General features: G+C 41.6%; 3 protein-coding genes across 9 annotated transcripts; 2 read left to right on the forward strand and 1 right to left on the reverse strand.

The window, feature by feature from the left end:
* Positions 1 to 285: 285 nt before the first annotated feature.
* Tim23 (translocase of inner mitochondrial membrane 23) lies at positions 286 to 3,904 on the forward strand. Of its 3 annotated transcripts, XR_013086027.1 has the most exons (6): positions 286 to 604; positions 1,237 to 1,486; positions 1,572 to 1,741; positions 1,812 to 1,991; positions 2,168 to 3,586; positions 3,735 to 3,904. XR_013086027.1 is itself a non-coding variant. In XM_076816679.1 (5 exons), exons 1-5 carry the CDS (start codon positions 532 to 534, stop codon positions 3,742 to 3,744), a joined length of 621 nt encoding a protein of 206 aa, XP_076672794.1. In that variant the 5' UTR covers positions 286 to 531; the 3' UTR covers positions 3,745 to 3,904. The 3 variants fall into 3 exon arrangements, 2 of the variants coding, with proteins under 2 accessions (XP_076672794.1, XP_076672796.1); XM_076816679.1 differs by lacking the exon at positions 2,168 to 3,586 and having other exon boundaries at positions 1,812 to 1,929; XM_076816681.1 differs by lacking the exon at positions 2,168 to 3,586 and having other exon boundaries at positions 288 to 604; positions 1,812 to 1,937.
* A 561-nt stretch (positions 3,905 to 4,465) lies between these two features.
* LOC143371469 (uncharacterized) lies at positions 4,466 to 8,667 on the forward strand. 3 transcript variants are annotated; one of them, XM_076816669.1, is made up of 4 exons: positions 4,466 to 4,574; positions 5,897 to 6,269; positions 6,397 to 6,607; positions 7,119 to 8,667. In XM_076816669.1, exons 2-4 carry the CDS (start codon positions 5,938 to 5,940, stop codon positions 7,350 to 7,352), a joined length of 777 nt encoding a protein of 258 aa, XP_076672784.1. In that variant the 5' UTR covers positions 4,466 to 4,574; positions 5,897 to 5,937; the 3' UTR covers positions 7,353 to 8,667. The 3 variants fall into 3 exon arrangements, with proteins under 3 accessions (XP_076672784.1, XP_076672785.1, XP_076672783.1); XM_076816670.1 differs by lacking the exon at positions 4,466 to 4,574 and adding an exon at positions 4,698 to 4,869; XM_076816668.1 differs by lacking the exon at positions 4,466 to 4,574 and adding an exon at positions 4,881 to 5,143.
* Nak (Numb-associated kinase) lies at positions 7,862 to 19,664 on the reverse strand. 3 transcript variants are annotated; one of them, XM_076816600.1, is made up of 13 exons: positions 19,172 to 19,664; positions 18,579 to 18,694; positions 18,374 to 18,507; positions 18,165 to 18,276; positions 17,875 to 18,078; positions 17,692 to 17,795; positions 17,408 to 17,540; positions 16,684 to 17,305; positions 16,217 to 16,574; positions 15,999 to 16,128; positions 15,042 to 15,291; positions 14,875 to 14,922; positions 7,862 to 12,198 (listed from the first exon to the last, which is right to left on the reverse strand). In XM_076816600.1, exons 1-13 carry the CDS (start codon positions 19,284 to 19,286, stop codon positions 9,791 to 9,793), a joined length of 4,734 nt encoding a protein of 1,577 aa, XP_076672715.1. In that variant the 5' UTR covers positions 19,287 to 19,664; the 3' UTR covers positions 7,862 to 9,790. The 3 variants fall into 3 exon arrangements, with proteins under 3 accessions (XP_076672715.1, XP_076672714.1, XP_076672716.1); XM_076816599.1 differs by having other exon boundaries at positions 15,990 to 16,128; positions 19,172 to 19,663; XM_076816601.1 differs by lacking the exons at positions 17,692 to 17,795; positions 18,165 to 18,276; positions 18,374 to 18,507; positions 18,579 to 18,694; positions 19,172 to 19,664 and having other exon boundaries at positions 15,990 to 16,128; positions 17,875 to 18,133.
* Between the last annotated feature and the right edge of the window lie 811 nt (positions 19,665 to 20,475).

Raw genomic sequence — 20,475 nt, forward strand, 5'->3', positions numbered from 1 at the left:
ATTTTTACTGCATCTTCTTTCGTTCAAGTGCCAATTCAAGCTAATAATTTTCAAATTCAGTAATTATTTTTTATACTCTTACATACTATACCGAATGATGCCCATGATGTTACTTATTAAAATATAAATTCTAGTTTCCTTTATAAATAAGATTTCGAAAGTATATATATTCCTTTTTATTGATCCCCTCGGGGTTACAATCTCCCCTACCTTCACCTTGAAATTCTTGATTAATGAAAATCGCAGGCATTGCGGGCGACTTGGGCGTAAGTGGAATTCACCCAATGTATGCTCGAAGTAAAACGGTTTTCTGGACTGCAGTGAATTTATCTTCAGCCTCAGCATGTTCAGGTTGTTCGATCGTAATGAATTTTTGGAAATAAGGGTAAGGCTGTGATTGCTGTGAACAACGTGTGCCGTGCGTGTGCCGTGGTGCCTGTCCCCGTTCGCCGTGGCTGCTCCCCATTGCTCCCGGTTACTTCTCATAAAAGTAATCCAAGAACATAAAACTCAACTGACCGGACGCGAAAAATGATAGACTTACGTGACGACAGTGCGAAGAACGCCAACAACAGTAAGAAATACGGTAATCTAAATATACCGGGTAAGTTAAAGAATTATTCAATAGTGAATAGTGTCATTATGTAGTGTAACACTAAGCACGTGATTCAAATGGTTATTGAGTTTTTCGGTGCAAGACACACAATTTGGCAATTGTTATACAATAGTGTATTATAGAAAGTCTACGTAGCTTTCAACGTACACGCTTGCGAATCGATCGAAATATTTGGAATGATATCAACACGCACGTATAACCTCAACCCTATAGCCTCTATACCGTAACTTATATGTATAGTACACACGCGTATGTAAATATGTACCAAAGGAAGCATGTACCTTTAATGTCACAAAAAGTGACCGAAATATTTCACGCCTATGAGTGTATAGGAGATAGCATGGACGCATTACATTACGCGAATAGTATATATTCCAATATCCCTCGCGGTATTCCTCTTTTAATGTTAAACAATTGAACATTGTCATTAACCTAATTGGGGGTTAATGATTCTTTAGTGCTACATTCCAGAGTGATTTTCATTTAAAGACTAGTAAGAATATATTGGTATAAGATAAAGTAGCAAATACCTAATTAGATTATTCGTTACATGGATTATTTAGAACAATACATCCAAATGTGTATACGACGACGATGACGATTAATAAATGGTCTTTCAGTTACGTCTCACCAAGGATTGGCACCGCTCAGTCCATATTTAAATTTTGATCCCGCATACCTTCCCCCTAGTCAACCTGAATATATATTTCCGGAGGGTGCTGTGAAACAGAGAGGTCGATTTGAATTGGCGTTCAGTCAAATAGGCGCAGCATGCATAATAGGATCTGGTATCGGCGGTGCTACAGGTTTCTACAGAGGTATCAAGGCAACATCATTGGCAGGTCAAACTGGCAAGCTTAGGCGAACACAGTACGTAATTTCAGATATTTCTAACATTAATCTTTCTGAAACTGCTAGAAAACTAGAGTAAAGGCATCTGATTCTTTGTTAACAGATTAATTAATCACGTTATGAAAAGTGGTTCCTCGTTAGCAAATACATTTGGGATAGTGTCTGTGATGTACAGTGGTTTCGGTGTACTTTTGTCTTGGGCAAGAGGTACAGATGACTCTTTGAATACTTTAGCAGCAGCAATGGCGACAGGCATGCTGTTCAAATCCACAAGTATGTCTTATTTAAACAGTTTACGCATAGATATGGGGAAACAGCGCGAGTAAACTTTTAATCCTTTCAGCTGGTCTGAGGAAATGCACAGTCGGTGGTTGCATCGGATTAGGAATAGCATCGGTATATTGCCTGTGGAGTAACCGAGAAGCCCTGTCAGAATTGAGGCATCGCAGCATTAATCCAGCGTAAGATTGTGTGTATACCAGCAAAACCTCTATGTTGTACATTTCTTCGACATTTCTGTAGTCTGATTTTCGAGAGTTGAGACCTGAGGCGGGTCCCTCTGACAGAGCGTGGTTAAGGAGGAACCAATGGTATGCTACGCTGTACGCAATCCGTAGCGTACCATTGGTTCCTCCTTAACCATGCTTCGTCCGAGGGACCTGCCTCAGGTCTCAACTCTCGAAAATCAGACTATAGTACTCAACTCTTTCCATTTAAATGATCTACATACTACTACCATCTATATATATATTTTACTATTATCAAAAATCTTTTAAACTACGAACATGTATCGATCTCCTTTTACTTTCTTTCTCTCCATTTGCCTGAACCTATGTTCACTGTTGCACATGTCTAAGATCAGTCTTGGAATGTGAGATACAAACACATCGTCGTTCCGTAGTCGATACATATATATGCATTTTAATTACTTTTATGGAGACCTATCAGACAATTCGTTATAAGATGCATATAAGCTTATATACACATACATACATACAAAATACATGTATATAAAGTAGATAAAGTACGTACATGGTGGTTTTTACACTGTTCCCGACACTACGTTATTATAGTACACTCCTGGAAAAGGTCACTTTCAAATGGCTGTATCTCTGCGAGAAACTCGCAAAAAAACGTGGGCACTTGAATGATTCCATGATTTTCCTTAAAGTAGCATCATGTTTTCTAAAAAATGGAAAATATGCAATTTTTAGGATCATTTTAAAATGGATTTTATCCGACGAAAAAAAAAATTCACTACATTGGCAACTAAAGCTTCTGAAAGGATAATTTCTTAGCTTTTCAAAACACTGATGAAAAAATGTCTCCGATTATGCGTTTACAAGTTATAGACGTTCAAAGTGAAAAGTTCCTTTTTTGCTTTGATGGCGAATAACTCGGCCAATAAAAATCGTACAACAAAACAAAAAAAAACGAAATTAGAGAGAAATGTTTGCTCTATATGAGCCCTCCATTGGATTTATCTGAAAACAATTTTTTTGGCCCATGCATACGTTCAAACTAGGCAAAAATTTCTGAAACTTCGTTTCCTGCGCTTCATCTTGATAAAACAGTATCATGGACGAAAAAAAAGTTGAGTCATTGATTTAAAAACTAGAAACTTCAAGCGTTAAAATGCTTTTTTAAATATTTTTTGGGACCATTTTTCGCGGAGATACAGCCATTTGAAAACGATCAAAATTTTCGGGAAATTATAGTGTTCCTTTAATTTTTTCCAGGAGTGTATTATTGATGGATACGACAAAGAATGCTCAAATTTAACAAAAAAAAAACAGGGATTTCCTTCTCGAGCATGTTGCAAAGTTCCGCATCTACAATATCTACATAGCCCGCGATTAGTGTAAAAGCCGGTTTTACCATACGAGCCGTATTATTGCGTTTGGGTAAGGAATTCATTTCAAATTGTGAATCTCGAAATGTATAATTTTTAATCCATTACCTACAGTTATTACCTACTCTTGCTGTAGTAAATTGGCTTGTACCATATGCCCATCAGCGTATGTGTGTATGTGTGTATGTATGTTGTTGTATTATAGTTCTGTTTGTTTAACTTGGACGCCGGACTCGAGAGGGAAAGAATCACGAGAAAAAGTAAAAGTAGGAAACTAAACTATTCGAACAAACTATACTTTACCTACTTTATATTTCTTCATTGGTATAACTCGATGGGTAAAGTTATACACCAACGAAGAAATACAACTTTTGGCATGTATATTCACATACTTTTGCATTTGTTTTCTTGCAGATTAAAGTGAGATCAATATGCGATTCCAAACTACTAGAAATTTACAATACTAACTCGACTCGTGTGTTTTGTACATAGAAAATCTCCTCAGACAATTCTATAGAATAAATAGTTTATTCAAATAAACAGAGTCAGTCTGTAATATAAATAAAGAAAATTGTGCAGCAGTATTTCTATTTTTCTACACGTTGTCCAATTGTCAATTACTTCATCGTTATTATTATTATAATTATTATTATTCTAGTATATATTAGATTATAGATGTTGGAGTTGATCAGTATTGGATCGCATATTCTATAATACACTAGCACAAACAGGATGCACACAGCTCGCGACACCTGGATTATTGGACTGTGTCACAGTAATAACGCACGATAATCTTATCAAAGTTTATCTCTCTGCTGTTACAGTCAAGTACGTCTCGTGTATCACATCGGTGGTGGTTGTACGTAGGCTTTCACACGCCATATTAAGGAAAATGAAAGCATAGGAAGAGAAAAAGTAGGAAAGTAGTTGAACAGCAATCAAGTTGATTATTAAAATCGATGGTGTGATTAACTAAAGACTCGGTCGCGATTGCACCGTGGATACAAAACGTACACCTTGTACGTCCATACCATTGGAAGTGTCGACTCTACACGTATGTATGCCTATGATACAAATGTGCGAAGCACTTGATATTCCTGGAGCAAACACGCAAAACGGCGAATTAGCAATGTGAAAACAAGCCGCCAGCTTACCGAATTTCAATTAATAGAATATAAAGCATAAAACTCGACACACTCGCGTGACCAGACGAGAATACTTGTTGGACGAAATGCGGCACGCCAGTCTCACCGAGTAAATATTTGTCTTTAATCTTTACGATCCTTGGGGCTCGTAGATACTGCATCGTTGAGCTTCAACAAAAATCCACGGCTTACTCGACGAAACAATGAACATGTAGTATTCACGGCGTGCACGTTGTGGTAGTAACGTTCCACGAGTGAATCGGGCAAACCATTAACGTCTTGGCGAAAAGTGTATTTAGGACTAGCCTGACCTTTATTGTAACGTTTTCGCGAAGATTAGAGGAGGAGAATCATTTTTGCCTCGCGATACAACGCTTTTACATGTCTTTCAGTTGATCAGAACTGTATAAGCCATTATACATTATTCGATAATTTGATACACACATAAGTATATCCTTACGTATGTGCAATGTATGTATTGGAGAATCGCTAAATGAAAAAGCACGGATATTCTAACGATTGTACAGGCTGATTAATCTTTCAACTGTCTACGCATCTTTATTGTTAGATTAAGTAATAAATACAGGTGGCACGAAATTGCATTTAAACGAATCGTAACTGAAAAAGACTCGCCATTACGCAAGAGGATCTCGGCTACGTATATAGGAAAGTTGGAAGGTTCGTCGATGAATCGTTATCACAAAAATAGTACGTTGAGGAAACATGGTAGCTATGGAAATATTTACCCGGTAGAACACAGTCGTTCGTTATAACACTCCGCGTAATCCGTATACCGGAGCCATACAAAAATTTTAGTATGTAGAGTCGTACAATATTTCTCGCGGCGTACGTTTCTTTTTTATGTTCATTGATATATTTTTTATATTTCTCGTATGCCTATCATGTAGCTTCGGTTCCCTTCTTTTTAACTTTCGCCAGTATGTACAGCATATGATGTACAAGTGATGGTCACTGCTTTCAGGGATGAATGAATCTCTACACAATCGACCCATGTACCAAACCGTTTCTCAGGTTTTTTGAGAAAACGGCGCACTCGGGATATATGATTCATTTAAAACTTTTTCTCCCTTCAATTTTCACCGTTTCTTTTTTTCACTCAGTGGTGTAGTTTTTCCCTGAAAGCAATTACCATCACTTTTCCAATACCCCACGATGACGTATTCATGTACATACATATGCAACGCTTCTAAGCCGTAGGACCGTCACATTTCGTCATCTTTATTACCGGCCAACAGCTAGTCGATTTGGTCAATAGTCGGCAATAATTCATTTCGAATACCGAGCGACTAGGATTCGCAAATTAACAGTTTCGTAATCCGTCGGGCGTCGATAGTCTACGCCCTAAATTTTAAGCCGAAATCCCGAAAATGCGATACCGGAGGAAAAGAAAGCTATTCGTTGGAATTTCAGAGATCCGGTGAGATTTCTTTCGCGCAAAAAGAAACTACGCGATGAGAGAGAAACGAGCAGAATGGATGTTGAGTGTGCTCTATGTCTCCTCCACGATTCTGTCTCTGACATCGTTGATCAGCTTACTCACTGTTTGGCGATATTGGGCATGGACTTTGGATGTTTGCATCAGCGTCGACTGCGGTTGCATACTGTACGGTATTAACACCTTTCGTACCTTCATGGGAGGTGACGCGAAGCTCTGCCACTTTGGAGTTTACGGCTTGATTCCCGCGATCTTGATCAGCTTATGTCTCGGTGGATATCACGGGTATAGATGTTGTATTAATAAAAATTTAGAGGAGCCCGTGCAAATCTACGACGACACTACCAGGTACATACCTATAGGTACCTATATGTAGATTCATGGCATGACCGAGAATCGATTTTGGGATTAGTCCTTTGCTGTATACTTGTGTTACCTACTATATGTACTGATTACGCTGTTTTTTTTTCGGCAGAAACCTAAACAGAGATCAAAGGACGGTGGTGATCAGACCAAAAAGAAGAAGACCGTACAAGCAATGGATACCTGAGGTCTTTCTCGCAATTTTACTTTCTTGCTTGTCCCTGGCTCACGCAGTAGTAACGACCGATGGCTACTATAAAACGTGTGATCAGTATAGAAAAAGGCTGATACAAATGCTAGATTCGAGAGGCCCCGCCGCCGAGGTATGCTCTAAGCTCACCTAAGCTACTTTCTACTTTTCAAACACCAGTATGTACATTAGGGTAGACCTTAGGTACTCTTTGTGAAAATTTTTTTGCGAGATTTTTTTCACGCCGCCTCCTGAAATTCTTCCATTAAGTAAGAAAGTAATTCCTGTAAAATATGAAGTTGAGCGGATAAGAGGAAGACGCACAAGTGGTGGCGCATCGAATTTGAAAGTTATTTTATTTTTGTAACTCTTTTTTCTCCAATGTAGCGTATCGTTGATATACATGTTCATATATCGTTGGATTTTTCTTTTTACGTTCCGTAACAATATAGGATCAAAATATAAGATCGCTTGAAAAACGAATTCATGACCTCGAAAACTCCAAAATTAACTTTCAGGAAAAACTTTTTTTCGTGTTGAAAATTTTATGGTCGAAAAACAAGGTCCACCCTAATTGCCGTGTAGTTGTGTGTTTAAGAATTCTTCTAACCACCCTCCCACCCGTTCCCTTCTTATATGTATAGGTGATACATAACAGGCTTTCGTGCGGAGCAATCCTCGACTTTATGGATTATCTACAGCCGGATATAAGTGTAAGTAATTGGAAACGCGGCAAGGAAATTGACACCGGTTTCGCTCTACGATTAGCAATCGTTTCCACATGGTTTAATTTCTGTGCGTGGATACTAGCGTTACTTTTAAATGTTACGATGGCGTGGAAACGGCTTTGCTGTCGCCACAGACCAGATACAGAATAGATTAATCAGCCGATTTTGGCTCTCATGTAAGTGCCATTACCATTTCCCTGTCATCTCCGCCACCTTTGTCAGCTCAGAATGAAATAAGAGTGCAGTACTAGCAGTGGTAGGAATTAAAATCATAATCGCTCTACAAAAAGTGAGCGTGTAAATATGTTGTCACTGTCACGTCGGATAAGGGAGATATGATATGATTGTGACTGTAATTTTCTGACAACATCGCCCCCTACAACGTCACGGAGCTTGAACACGCTAGCTCCATTGCGGTGGGAACTATAACTGTTCTTTTTGTTTTACTCAGACTTACTATATTCAACAGTCGAAGCGAATAAGGATTTACCTGAAATCTAAACTGCTCGAGTTTCATAAATGTGGATAGAACAGCACCCGCTTCAACACCGGCAAATAAATGCAGTATTTACTGCGACGAGTTACGCCCTGGATTGTTGCGTCGAGAACCTATTTATGCGTAGAACAACGGGGTCGTATATAGAAAACCACAACACACATGAAGCACCAATCTATCTTTTATTCTAACAATACTGCAAGAACATTTTGTCAGGACAAACCCGCGATCTTTGGATCGTTTACGTTTACGAAAAATTCACAATTTTTTACTTGCGGAGAAAAAAAAAACTCTTATCTTTCTCACCATCTCCATCCCACCTTTTGCTCTCTAGCAGCATTTAAAAGATCCAGCTTTTCGTGCGCTTCACCTCCATTACCTACATCATTTCGTTCCATTATGTACGCCACTCTTACGAGAGAAATACAACTGATTCCATTGATCTTGAAACATAATTCTTTATATACCATACTCTGTGCAGAGTAAAAGCCTGAGACGTCGATTAAACGAATGGAAGGCACCTAATTATATGTATTGGCTACTATTATCTACAGTTCTATTACACCAAAATGCACCAATATGCGTGTAGAATTTTGTACGCGTATGTAAATATGTGACAATAGTACATTAATTACACAGGATACTCTCACGACTTGTCTTCGATGGTTCTCCTGTTTCACTATATACAATCAACTGTACAAGATGATCTAGAACACTGGGACGTACATGTGTACTTGTATGTATGTACATATAGATGTTTAAATCACCTTTTCTTCTTTCCATTTCAACGTATCCCAGCCGCACGACTATGCCGCATCAATAGGATTCCTACGTACTTGCATGGCTACTTGACTGTAAATTATACGCGGAGTCGAGGATCACCAGCATCATACAGATTTGAGATGCGGTATACCAGCCATATTGGATTTTCTTTCAAGCTTCAACGAAATGCCATCAGTTATTAAATAATATGGTTACCCGAATATTAAAAGCAGTAAACACACATATAGGCGGCCCCCGTCCACCCCCTCTACCCCTCTAACTCTCTCTCTTTCCTTCTCTCGACAGAAATGATTTATAACATTCGTACATCAGTTACAGACTACACAGACAGCTCTACCGCCACGTATCCTGGCTTTAATTGTATCAATTTACTTGAAAAGAATTGTTTCACTCGTAGACACGGATTGATCATAGTAGTAGTAATAATATATAATGGTAGAAAATCTACAAGTCTCAAGTACAAACGTAGTGAAAACGCTTAGCTGCAAAAATAGATGCACGAGCTTCATCTACTTACCTAGGTATACAATACGTCCCCTTTCTTCTCCTCACTTTCTCTTTACTTCTCTCCCCATTTTTCTATTTTCCATCGAGGCTATCTCGAGTGCAAGTGAATAATCATTTAGGATTCGAACGCTTCTAAAGTCTAACCCAGGCCACGCGACGCAATTCACATACACGTTGAACTGGTAAAACTCGTGAATTCTGGTTTATATACAACTTTCTTGTTTAATGTGATCTTACACGGGAATACCCCCACTACAATACGCCTCGCTTCTTACGTACGTACTTGTGTAGGTATGCAAGTACATGGGTACCAATGTTGCGAAGTGAAGAAAGCAAAGCCACGCACTAATGGTAACACTTGAAGAGAAACGGCGTTTACTCGTCATGTGTAATAATTTAGATATACACGATCGTTTCGAGATGACTGAATGAACGATATTCTCAACTGCGAGTCGACTGATACCATCTCTGTTGTAACAAGTGGGTGTCTTCAAAGTTCTACGTATACATACTTGTATATTACCGTACGTGTGTTGGGGTGTGTGAATAGTAATGCCATGTAGTAGGTGCGGTGTAGTAGGCGGTGTCCAGGTTTGCTATTGCAAACCGAGTATCGGCAAGTATCTCCCATTGGGGACGCATCGCACGCTGTATAGTATAGTATGTATACCCATGTAATACACACACAGAAGTCTTGGACGAAAACGGAATTCGTTACAGTAGCAAGTGAGACACATTAATAAAAACCGTCCGATGGGTATCAATGCGCGAGTAATTTCTTTTCGCAGTCCCGACGAGTGTTTCAAGTGAATGGATTACTTCTTCTCTTCAGCGATCCGAATCGTTTCTCGGGTTCTCTGATTACTTCGAACGGTGCGATTCTTTGTGGCGTCCGAACCTGCTTCTCCTCGTTCTCGTCACTTGGAAAGTCCTCGAAACTCATATTGCTGAAGCCGGCAGTGGAAAGAACGGAACACTTTTTTGCCTTCGGGGTCTTCTTGTGACAAATAGGTTTACCCTTGTAAGGCAACTTGCAAGATGGAACGTTCACATTCGGGGCATGCCCGTGGTGGTTGTCGTCGTCGATCAAATGGTACTTAGATTTCTTTGACTCGAATTTCTCTTTTTTGTGTCGCAACACATCATCCGCGACAAGGGGTTCCGGCGACATGGGGGAACCAATGTCCGTTGTGACGTCCAGTTTTGATACGCTGTTCTGAACGGCTTGTACTAGGACTGCAGGAGTGTACTGGACCGGCTGAATGGAATACCGCGATCCTGGCAAGTTACACGTCGATCGACCGCAACTCGACGCTGTCGTCTTATCCGATAATGTCGCGTTTACATTGTCGTCAACGAAACTTGCTGACCCCGGCGTTGCCGCTAGCGCTGGAGCCAAGGCTGAGGATGGCGCCAAAGGTGATGTTGAGACTGCAGTTGGCGAAAGCGGTGCCGGTGTTGGTACTGGTATTGCAACTGATGTAGTTACAGGTACAGACTGAGAGTAGGGTACAGAATTAGGCCTCCTAGGCTCGTTGGTCCGAAGGGGTGCTAACTCGTCGAAAGGAATGGAACCGAAAAGGTCTTTCGAGGCTTCAGAGACACTCGATGGATCGCAATTGGTAGTGGCGCTGTTGAACGTCGTCGCCGTCGCCGCCAAGTTAATAGCAGTTGAGACAGTTTGCGTCAAATGAGAGACGCTCGAAGGCTGGTGAGCCTGAATAAGCCGCGCGTCGCGGTCTCGATTAGGAAACGCTGTCGCTGGCAAACTCGAATTGTTCCCTGTAATGCCAATGTAATTTAAACTACGATTAGTAAATGGATTCACGAAACCACTCGGACTAAACGGCGAGGACCCAAACAGATCCTTTTCCTTGTTCTCTTCTTTCCGCTCCTCCGTCTCGGCTTTCTCCTTTCGGTTAATTGGTTCTGTTCCGCGGAGGACAAGTTCATCCCCGGAGGACAAGTTCATGTCCTCGTAACTTTCTTTCTTGAACCGCGGCAAACTGTACTTGAATAATCCCTTGCTCTCCGCATCCACCGGTTGCGACGTCCGGTCAGACTTGCTGGATGATGAACTGAAAATCGGGATAGCCAAATTCGTCGAACGTTTCTTCGGCTTCTCTTGCCTGACAATTCTCGATTCGTTATTCTGATCGTCGTTGATTCTTCTCAAGCTGCCGCTTCTGGGAAACGGGGCCAACGCGAACACATCTTCTTCAAATTTCATCTTTCCGTTTCTCTTCAACGAACCGTCGCCGTTCACCGTCAGAGTAGACTTGAGACCGTACTGCTGGTCTACGAACGGATCACCATGCGATTCTGCATCGAGTTTGTCGTCCGTTAGGAGAGACTTTGCTCCATACTGATGGCCAACGTCCGACGCATCATCCATCTTCGTTATCGTTGACAACTCTTGCCCCCGATAGTATTCTTTCCAGTTCTTCGTACTACACTCCTTTTCATCGTGGACACCTGCGATCTCGCATCTCGCGCGATCAATGGAACCGTCACAGGTTCGTATGCATCCCAAAACGGTTTCATCCACCTTACCGCACTTGCCGTCGCCGTCATCATTAGCATCGTCATCCTTGTCCTCGTCGTTCTCAGCACCTCCCTTCTTCTCCCCCTTTCCTTCTTTTTCATCCTCGCCCTCGTCGTCATCGTCGCCGTCGCCATCGTCGTCGTCGTCATCCTCGTCCTCATCCGCATCCGCGTCCTCATCCTCCTCCAGGTCTCCCTCTTCCTGCTCCTCCTCCCTCTCCTCGTCCGCGTTCTTCTCAACTTTGTGGTTACCAATACCATTCCCGTAAACGTTGCCAGTACCATCCTTATAATTACACTCGCAATCGTTTAGATTTCTCAAGTCATTAATAGAACTTGTCAAGTCCGTTGATTCATCCTTTTTCACCATAGTGGAATTTATTGTACTCTGTATCAGTTGACTTTTTTTACGCAACACACTCCTGATTCTTCTCTTTTGTTTTATTCGTTGCTGCGTTACGTCCTCGTCGCTGTCGCCGCTGGATGCATCGCCGGCATTGAATGCCAGCTTTTCATATTTCGATCTATCCTCCATGGGAGCCCGAACGAATGCCGAAGAAGTAGGATTACCCGTCAAGAGGACCGTTTCGTCATCCGCTTCGAGGTGCTCGATTTCCGAATTCCATTGCTTCGGGGGTATTCTCGATCTACCGTTTACAGACTTGCCTGAAAAATTAAATACCATCGTTCGTAAATTGGTTACTTTATATAACGTCCCGCAATGGCCAGCGATCCATCGTATTTTTATTATAGTTGACGATTCAAATTCCCACGTTTAACGAACACAACACCGATTCCCACGCATTTTATTTGTCGACCCAGTAACCATAAAAACTCTTTGCAAGTACTTACCTAGAACGAATACAATATACCTTACGACAATACGACTCTATGTGCATCTTGAGCGTATCTTTAGCGTTTAGTTTCTCTTTTGTCATGCTATAGTTGCATCTACCTAAATAAGCCCTTGGACGATTCAGAGGTGGTAGTAGTAATAGTAGTAGTAGTAGTAGTAGTAGTAGTAGTAGTAGTAGTAGTAGTTGTAGTAGTAGTAATAGTAGTAGTAGTAGTAGTTTTTCGCGCGAGAACGAGAAATTAAATGTTACGCCAAGGACCGCATTTCAATTTGCCGACAACACTAATATAAACTATTTAACACACACAAACAGACACACACACGTTAGTGCATACTACTCGAACACTCGACAAGTACCGCGTTCCTTTCGCGAGAGCCATCATTGTTACAATTAGGCAGGTTAATTGTCTGTTTAAAGAAGCGTTCGCGTGATTTTAATGTGAAAAGAGAGAAACGTTGGCGAAACTTGTGATGTCTGATTAGGTCTGCTGCAGACGGTGCATTATATACTGTTAGACTCGTGCTTGCTCACAATTATGTACATACGCTGTACCCTCGAGTATGGGGCATTCGCAACCACCGCGGCTTCGGAGAGAGAAGACGATTACGAAAAAACACAGCAAATTGATCAATTCTCTTTTCCCTTACTTGTAACTTGACTTTTCTTCTCTTCTCTTCTCCCCCTTCCCTCCCCAAAACACTTTCTCTTTTTCTTTATCTAGCCAGCTCCCTCCCTCTCTGCCCGGGCCTCCCAGACCTAACATCCTCCACGGATACATACTTTGCTCATGTTCCTTTCTAGATAACGTTGCTAGTGCCCCATCACCCAGCATCACCGTACCCCGTCACCATAAGGTCTGGAACAGTCCTAATCAGATTCAGGGGGTTAAGGATAATATGCGAGAAAACGCAGTAATCATCGTATCGCGGTGTTATCATTCAATGTTGGTGGTGTGTATCAACACACACACACACACACACACACACACACAAACAAGCACGCGCGTGCGATAATTATAGGCCGCGAATACAAAATTGTTTAACGAACAAAGAATTGCTGCGTTTTTATACCGTTTTGAGGAAAAACAATACTCCATATGCCGTGTGCTAATGTACATGTTTATTGCTGTAACATTGTTATCTTAATACAGCGAGAAAGGCGATGTCCAAGATTGTCGGCCTCCTACAGTGCTTTTCATTCGTACGATCGTTCGAAATTCCCGACTAAAATGCACGCGCGGTTTCTCTTATACCTCGCGTTGTACTCGAGGAGAGAGAAGCAATTGTGTGATATCGTTAAAAGGACAACCAAGATCATACAGTTTCGTAGTGGTTGCGGCGGCACAATGGGAGGCAAACGATGCGGGACGATCGAAGAGAGCCCTCTTTTTCCAGACAGTCAACACAGTTAACACTCGATATATCGGAACGAGAGAAACAAGGAATGCGTTTCAAGTACGCCCGCGCCTCCCAAACTCATTAGGTTGTTCCAGACAGTGAGGATAAAATGCGGGATTTTCCCAGCAACGCTGACCATGGGAAGAAGCGCATTCAAATATTTTTTCTACACCACGAGCCCGCTGTACGGCAAACGATCTCTAACGCTTTCGTGGATAAAAGGGGAGAAACATCAATTTTCTGTTGTAACGGACGTGGATACGATGGTAAAACATTCGCTCGATCTCGATCCATGAGCACATTAGAAATAGAGAACAGAATCCCTAATGCTTCGCAATTACCTTCTGTCTAATTAAGAATTGAAGCAAGACACCGCGTGTTATAGCACCACATACATAGTTGCTAGATTTTTTTTTTTTAACATGTAACAAATGCAAATATGAAAAAACTGTGCATGAGTTTCCATGGGTCACAAACGAAGAAACAAAGTCTCTACGCAGAAAGGAAAGAAGAAGTACTATGATCGACATAAAGAAAAAAAAAATACAAACACCTTACGCGAAAAGTGGAAGGCAAAGGACTAGAAGTAACGAATAACAGAGCAAAGCGTAGGAAAGCAGAGCAGAATGACGTGGAACAAAACTGAGCGCGCGCACGAGAGGGGGGGAGAGAGAGAGAGAGAGAATTTACGCATATTGCGTCCGTCGTGGAGACACTATTCGTCTCGGTTTAATAGCTACTTATCACGGAACGCGTGACGTAGTAATATAATATTTCCTCCACTGACATCGACACGGGTGTCACGTGGTAATCACATGTTCGTATCATATACGACAGCGCTTTCAATCGAAAATATTCTTGTTGTTGTCGTCTTGGACAAAAATCTACATTAACGAAACACGGACTGTTCGTAACGGAACACGACGTTATGTGACCCTGAGCATTATTTAATTACGATTCGGCGGGAAATGAAACTGATAAAATACGCGAATCCCGCGTACGCCTGCGTGATTACTTTAAACTGCCGACAGACTCATAAAGAAGACAAAAATGTAATAGAACAGTATACGAAGGAGTCTATGCATTACCTCCGGCAAGCGCAGCAGTCTTTGAGCCAAGTTTGTTCTTCTTTCCTCCTAAAACCAAGTCAATTACATATTATCGTATCGTATAAACTTTCAATTATTAACTTGAGATTTCTATTATATCGAGTTTCAAAAAGCGGTCTAACTGTAAAGTTAAGGGTTCGACTTACTTGGCAAACTAAACGGTGCGGATTCGAACGGATCTTCCGGTAATTCTGTACACGTCATAACGAGGCTTTCCCGACTCTTCACGCCACTAATACTCGTATTACTTCCTCTTCTAATCTTATCAAACTCGGCACCGAAAATATGATCTTCCGTTAATTGATTAAAAGGTTGTGCATCTTCAAATGGATTCCAGGCTGCGACGTCTGCACTTGACAACCTTCCGTCCGTGGCTATTGAGCTTGAAAGTTCCCCCTAATTCACAAAGTTCTCGGTCATGTAAACTATCGCACCAATATCGAATTTACGCGTTCGAACGTGCGCATGCACACGCGAATACGCCAGCGCGCGAGTACGTAAAACATTTACATTACTTGAGAATTTTTCACGGCATAATCCATGTATGTACTATATGTATAAATGTACGCATGTTTGTGTGTACTTTTGAAATGATCACCCGGAACCGACCAATTCAAATGGATCGATGATTAATATACCCAAGTACCTATATCAAGTACATACGTAAAAATGGTGCTGTGCAGCAAACAATCAAAACAATAGAATATACATATATTTATAACGATGCGAGTTTAAAGGAAAATTAGACGCGAGAAGGATGTTGACATTAAAGTAATAGAATTCCTCGCATCCCTTCAATGTAGCCATCTACGAGGCATTATGTAAATTGAGTCAGACTTGTTTTTCATTGAATTCTCTCCGACCAAGTACACGAGCATTTCTCTCGAGTAACTACTACGATTATTATTATTATTACTATTGTTATTAAGAATATATATATGCAAGTAGAAATGCGTAATATAAACAAGAGAAAGTGATCCGATTCCCTAATACAAGAAAAAAAGGGAAAAAAGAATAATGAAAAATTATGAAACACAAGAATAATAAGAATAATAAGGTAAATTAAAATAAATCCACGCTCTTTATGTACTTACAATACGTACATGCGAGGCGCTAGTTCCTAGACATGGCCTTATCTCGGCTAGAACTTTGGGAGGGCTACCATCTTCGGAGCGGGATTTCACAGAGGCTTCGTACGGTGCCAGAAATTGCGTAGTTTCGCTCGCAAATGCTCTAAGTGGGAGAAAGGCAATTAGAGAATGGTGGCGTACTTGATGTTCGTGGTTTGGCTCCAGGGCAAGAAGATGACAACACAACTTACTTGTTGCAGGCGCTTGTATCGCTAACGTTTCTTCGGTGACGCGCACAAGGCAACGTCGGGCTATCGGGCGCAAAAGTACTGGAACTTGAATTTTGTCTCAAGGTTTCCGTCTTTCTGACGACCGGCTCGGGTAAATTGGTTGGCGGCGTTGCAGGGCTTGTTATTGTACTAGGCCCCGTTTGAATATTCAGTTTCGATGTCAACGACGTAACGACAGGTGTAAATTTCGATGGCGGACAACTAGGAGGAATACTGGATACTTGTGCAAGAGTTTTACAAGGTTTCGGAGCTACGGTAGGTGGTATTTTCGTAGGTGGTGGCATGGTTCGGGTATCATCTTTGAACGGATCGGGGTATCCTGTAAAAGCGTAAGAAGAAGAAGCTACGGCTTTAGTCACACACGCAGACGCACGCAATTCCACCCGACTTTCGCGTAACATTAGATATATGTTGCAAGAGACATTTACCCGATGGTGGGAATAATGCTTCCAGATTTTCTTCGCTCACATCCGTCGTAGACTTGGAATAAAAGTAATATGTACTTTTATCCTGGACAGTCACGGGCGATTGTCTGATCATGGGATCCCGCGACTGATGGTACTGCGACTGATGGCCCTGCGGCTGTCCAAACGCAACGTTTTGACTGGGCGTGGAAACTTGCGACGAAGCTTGAGCAAAAGATGCCTGCGTTGACGGCACTTGTTGAGGTGTTGTTTGCGCATTCACCGGTAGCGATTGAACGCTGCTCTGTTGCATACTCTGCCCTAAATAACACTGAGATACGTTCAACGAAGAAACCCGCTGACCGATTTGACTTGTACTGGAAACCGAATTTCCAGTACAAGTTTGCGGTTGCACCAGACTACTCCCTTGACCAGATATTTGACTGACAATCTGCCCACTTAAACTTATAGGACCCGTACCGACGCCGACGGCCTGCCCTTTGGGTCGCTGCCTCGGCGTAACCGAAGTACCCTCAACTGTAGTTATAGAAGACGGTTTTGGTGTTTTAACCAGCGACGATCTTTTAACACTTTCAGATTCCATAAGTGGGCAGGGTATTGATTCCAAAACAGGATCTCGGAGTTTCTAAAACGTCGGTAACGGGGGGGGGGAGGGGGAGTCATTGTAACTAACTTGGTTTTTCTTTCAACATCATTATCAGCAATCAATGTTACACATTATACGTACGTGCAAATTCTGCACAGGGCATTCCTTGCCCTGAAGTTGGAAAGCAATCACAGAAACTTGGTAAATGTCAGGGCGGCTATCAGGATCCGGCTCAAGCATATAACGAATCAGACAATGTAGGCTTCTACTATATCTATATAAAGTTGAGCATTGTTCTAATAGTTTCATTATGTAAGATGTTTTAAAGTAAAATATATATCGAAAGAACATGGTTATGAAAAAGTACGCATATGTATAATACATGTGTATAATACATATGTTCGTATACTTGATGAAACACGAACCTTGAATTGTCCGGTATAGTAAAATTTCCCGACTGGATAGCGAGCATGCTTTCACCAAATGGCAACGTGAAAAAACACAGTTTATATAACAAACATCCCAACGCCTAAAATCACGAAAACTTGACCCAATTTGTTCTGCACGAGTGGTTCAATAAGTTAAAGGCGTGTAAAAATTTCTCATACCCATATGTCAGCTTTTGTCGTGATAGATTTCCCGCAGTACATATCAACCATTTCAGGTGCTCTATAACTAAGGGTGGTGTACTTTTTAATCTCTTCTTCGACTATCGCCGCTCCTTGTACACTAGGATTAAGAACTTTCGCTGTTGCCGAACCAAAGTCGCATAAAACATAATGACCAGCATCGGTGTGCAATATATTTTCAACCTAAAAGAGATCCCATGATAAACCAATTACAGACACAGCCATATTTGCGTCTACAAAACATGGGGGAAACAATCGAAAAGACAAGCCTTTAAGTCTCTATGTATTATCGGTGTTTGGCAATGGTGCAATCGGGACACAGCTTCGCAGATATCGCAGAATATTTGAAGAACCTCCGATTCGTTGAAACCAGTCTGTAGCCTGGAAATGTTGAAATAAAAAATTCAGAATTCTCCTCAAGTCTGTCGAGCGGGTGTTGCTTTAAATTTAAGCATTATTCGCATAATATGTGTGTAACCTATTGTTCATCACCCGAAGAAGTTGTGACTTGCAATAAGGCATTAAAAGCAATAGTTCGTGTACCCCTCCGCCTATGTGAGCGATACTGCTGTCCACGTATCCTATGATATTTTTGTGACCATTCAAGTTACTCTGCGAATCAAATCATCACTTTCAACCTTGTAACAGACAACTTTAATCGTGGTATATATCCATGTACTCACCGCGATCTGTATCTCCCTTTTACATACATTGAGGTCATGTTCGTTATTAACGTACATGCGTTTGAGCGCATAGCGTCCACTCGAAGCTTTAACCAGGAATACAATAGCAAATCCTCCTATAATGCCGTTATCGAAAAATAATTGTACCCGCCGTGACAGAGTCGCTCGACATTAATCAAGAATACATGAAACGTAACGACGCAACAGTCAATTATACTTCTTATAACCAAACTATTATTCGTATCGATGCTACGGAAACGTTTATTGCAGATCTTGATTTCAGGCTCCGCGTGATAAACAATTTACTGTATTTCACCCATGCGGGTACATGCGTACATACACACGTCGTATATACACGCATACATACGCACGCACAAAACATGCATACATACGTACGTATAGTACACCTAATTCATTCTTTCTCCTCGATATTCTTGTCACATCACACGATGATTATGTTTATTTTCACGATCGAGCGTGTATAAGAAGCAATAGAGACGGTAGCGCGTACGAGCGAAATGATGGGAGGGGTGATGAATATTCAAGGTTGCAGGTTGCAGACAACATGTATGTACATGTACAAGTCCATGTACCTTCGGCCAACACTTCCTCTACAGTTACAGTGTGACGTCCCACCACAAACACCTTTCCTAGATAACTGCTCGGTTCCTTGGACGTGTTTTCGATTTTCGAAAATAGCTTCTTCATATTGGCACACGTCGTCGGCCCTTTCAACACTAAACGGACTTGACATAAGGCCTCCACTATACCTACTACTTGTGTTTTTCAAATGTACAATATGGCAAAGGGAGACTCGCGAATTAATAGTTGGAGTAATCGCAGCCGTGACTTTCGGCCTTCAAGTCACGGCGATTCTCGTGATGGCTCAATGCCTTGAAAACTCGAGCAAAGGGAATTGCTCCAGTCGTGTCAACAGTTTACGTACTTTTTACCCAGCCGACATATTCAGGCCGTAGGTATAAACTATAAACTGCGCAATGCGTGATGCGCATGCACCGCTCTGCACTCTGCAGGAGCTACTTGTATGTATGTTGTACGTCTGGAAACTATATAGAGTGTACAACTTGCGCTTGAATGCGTGGCCGAAACACTTGAGAGTCTCGAGACTCGTGACTCATAGCGAATTCGGCATCCCGCACTGGTGCGCACTGAGTGCGAACTTTTTTCGGTGCCAAGATCACTCGAGGCTGTGCTGTTCTGGTGCTGCCCTTGGGTCTGTTCCAAATCGCGCATTGAGCGCATGAAATTGGTGGCATCGTATTGGTGGCAAGTGAGAGAAATTCTAGGGAATCGTATGATGCCACTGTTGCGGGGCCGGCTGGGAATTCTGACTATTTGAGGGAATTTCAATGTGGTCCGGTGTCCGTGGAACCCAAAAGGGTTCTGCTCGCGAATTTGTAACGAATAACTTTGAACGAAATAAAGATTATTGAACTGAACTAAATTTAATTATTGAATATTAACCAGAACTATTAAGAAACGAACAAAGATATTTAAAAATTGATCAAAGGTTGGGCTTTATTATAACACGTTCGTGGTTTAACAACGTCGGTGATGAATTGCGAGGCGAAGAAACAGGCTTCTTCGTACGTTCGTTCCTCTTTTTAAAATTAATACATTGTTTTCGAGCTATAAGGAAGGAGGCGAAGACAAATTTCAAATGTAATAAACTTCATCCTTAACTCTTTAAAGTTCGAACTTCGCGCTTTAAGAGCTTACGCTAGACGCCGCTAGAGCGAGAATCGCAACTCGTAACACCAAACCAAGCTAGCAGCGGGAAAGCTGTTGTCGACGCTGGTTGGCTGCGGCCTCATTTCCCTTGGCTAGCTTGGTTGGCTCGACGGTGGCGCCGTTCGTTTCCCACCTTGGCATTGAT

The sequence above is a fragment of the Andrena cerasifolii genome, chromosome 7 (assembly GCF_050908995.1).
Source record: "Andrena cerasifolii isolate SP2316 chromosome 7, iyAndCera1_principal, whole genome shotgun sequence".
Taxonomy (NCBI): Eukaryota; Metazoa; Arthropoda; class Insecta; order Hymenoptera; family Andrenidae; genus Andrena; species Andrena cerasifolii.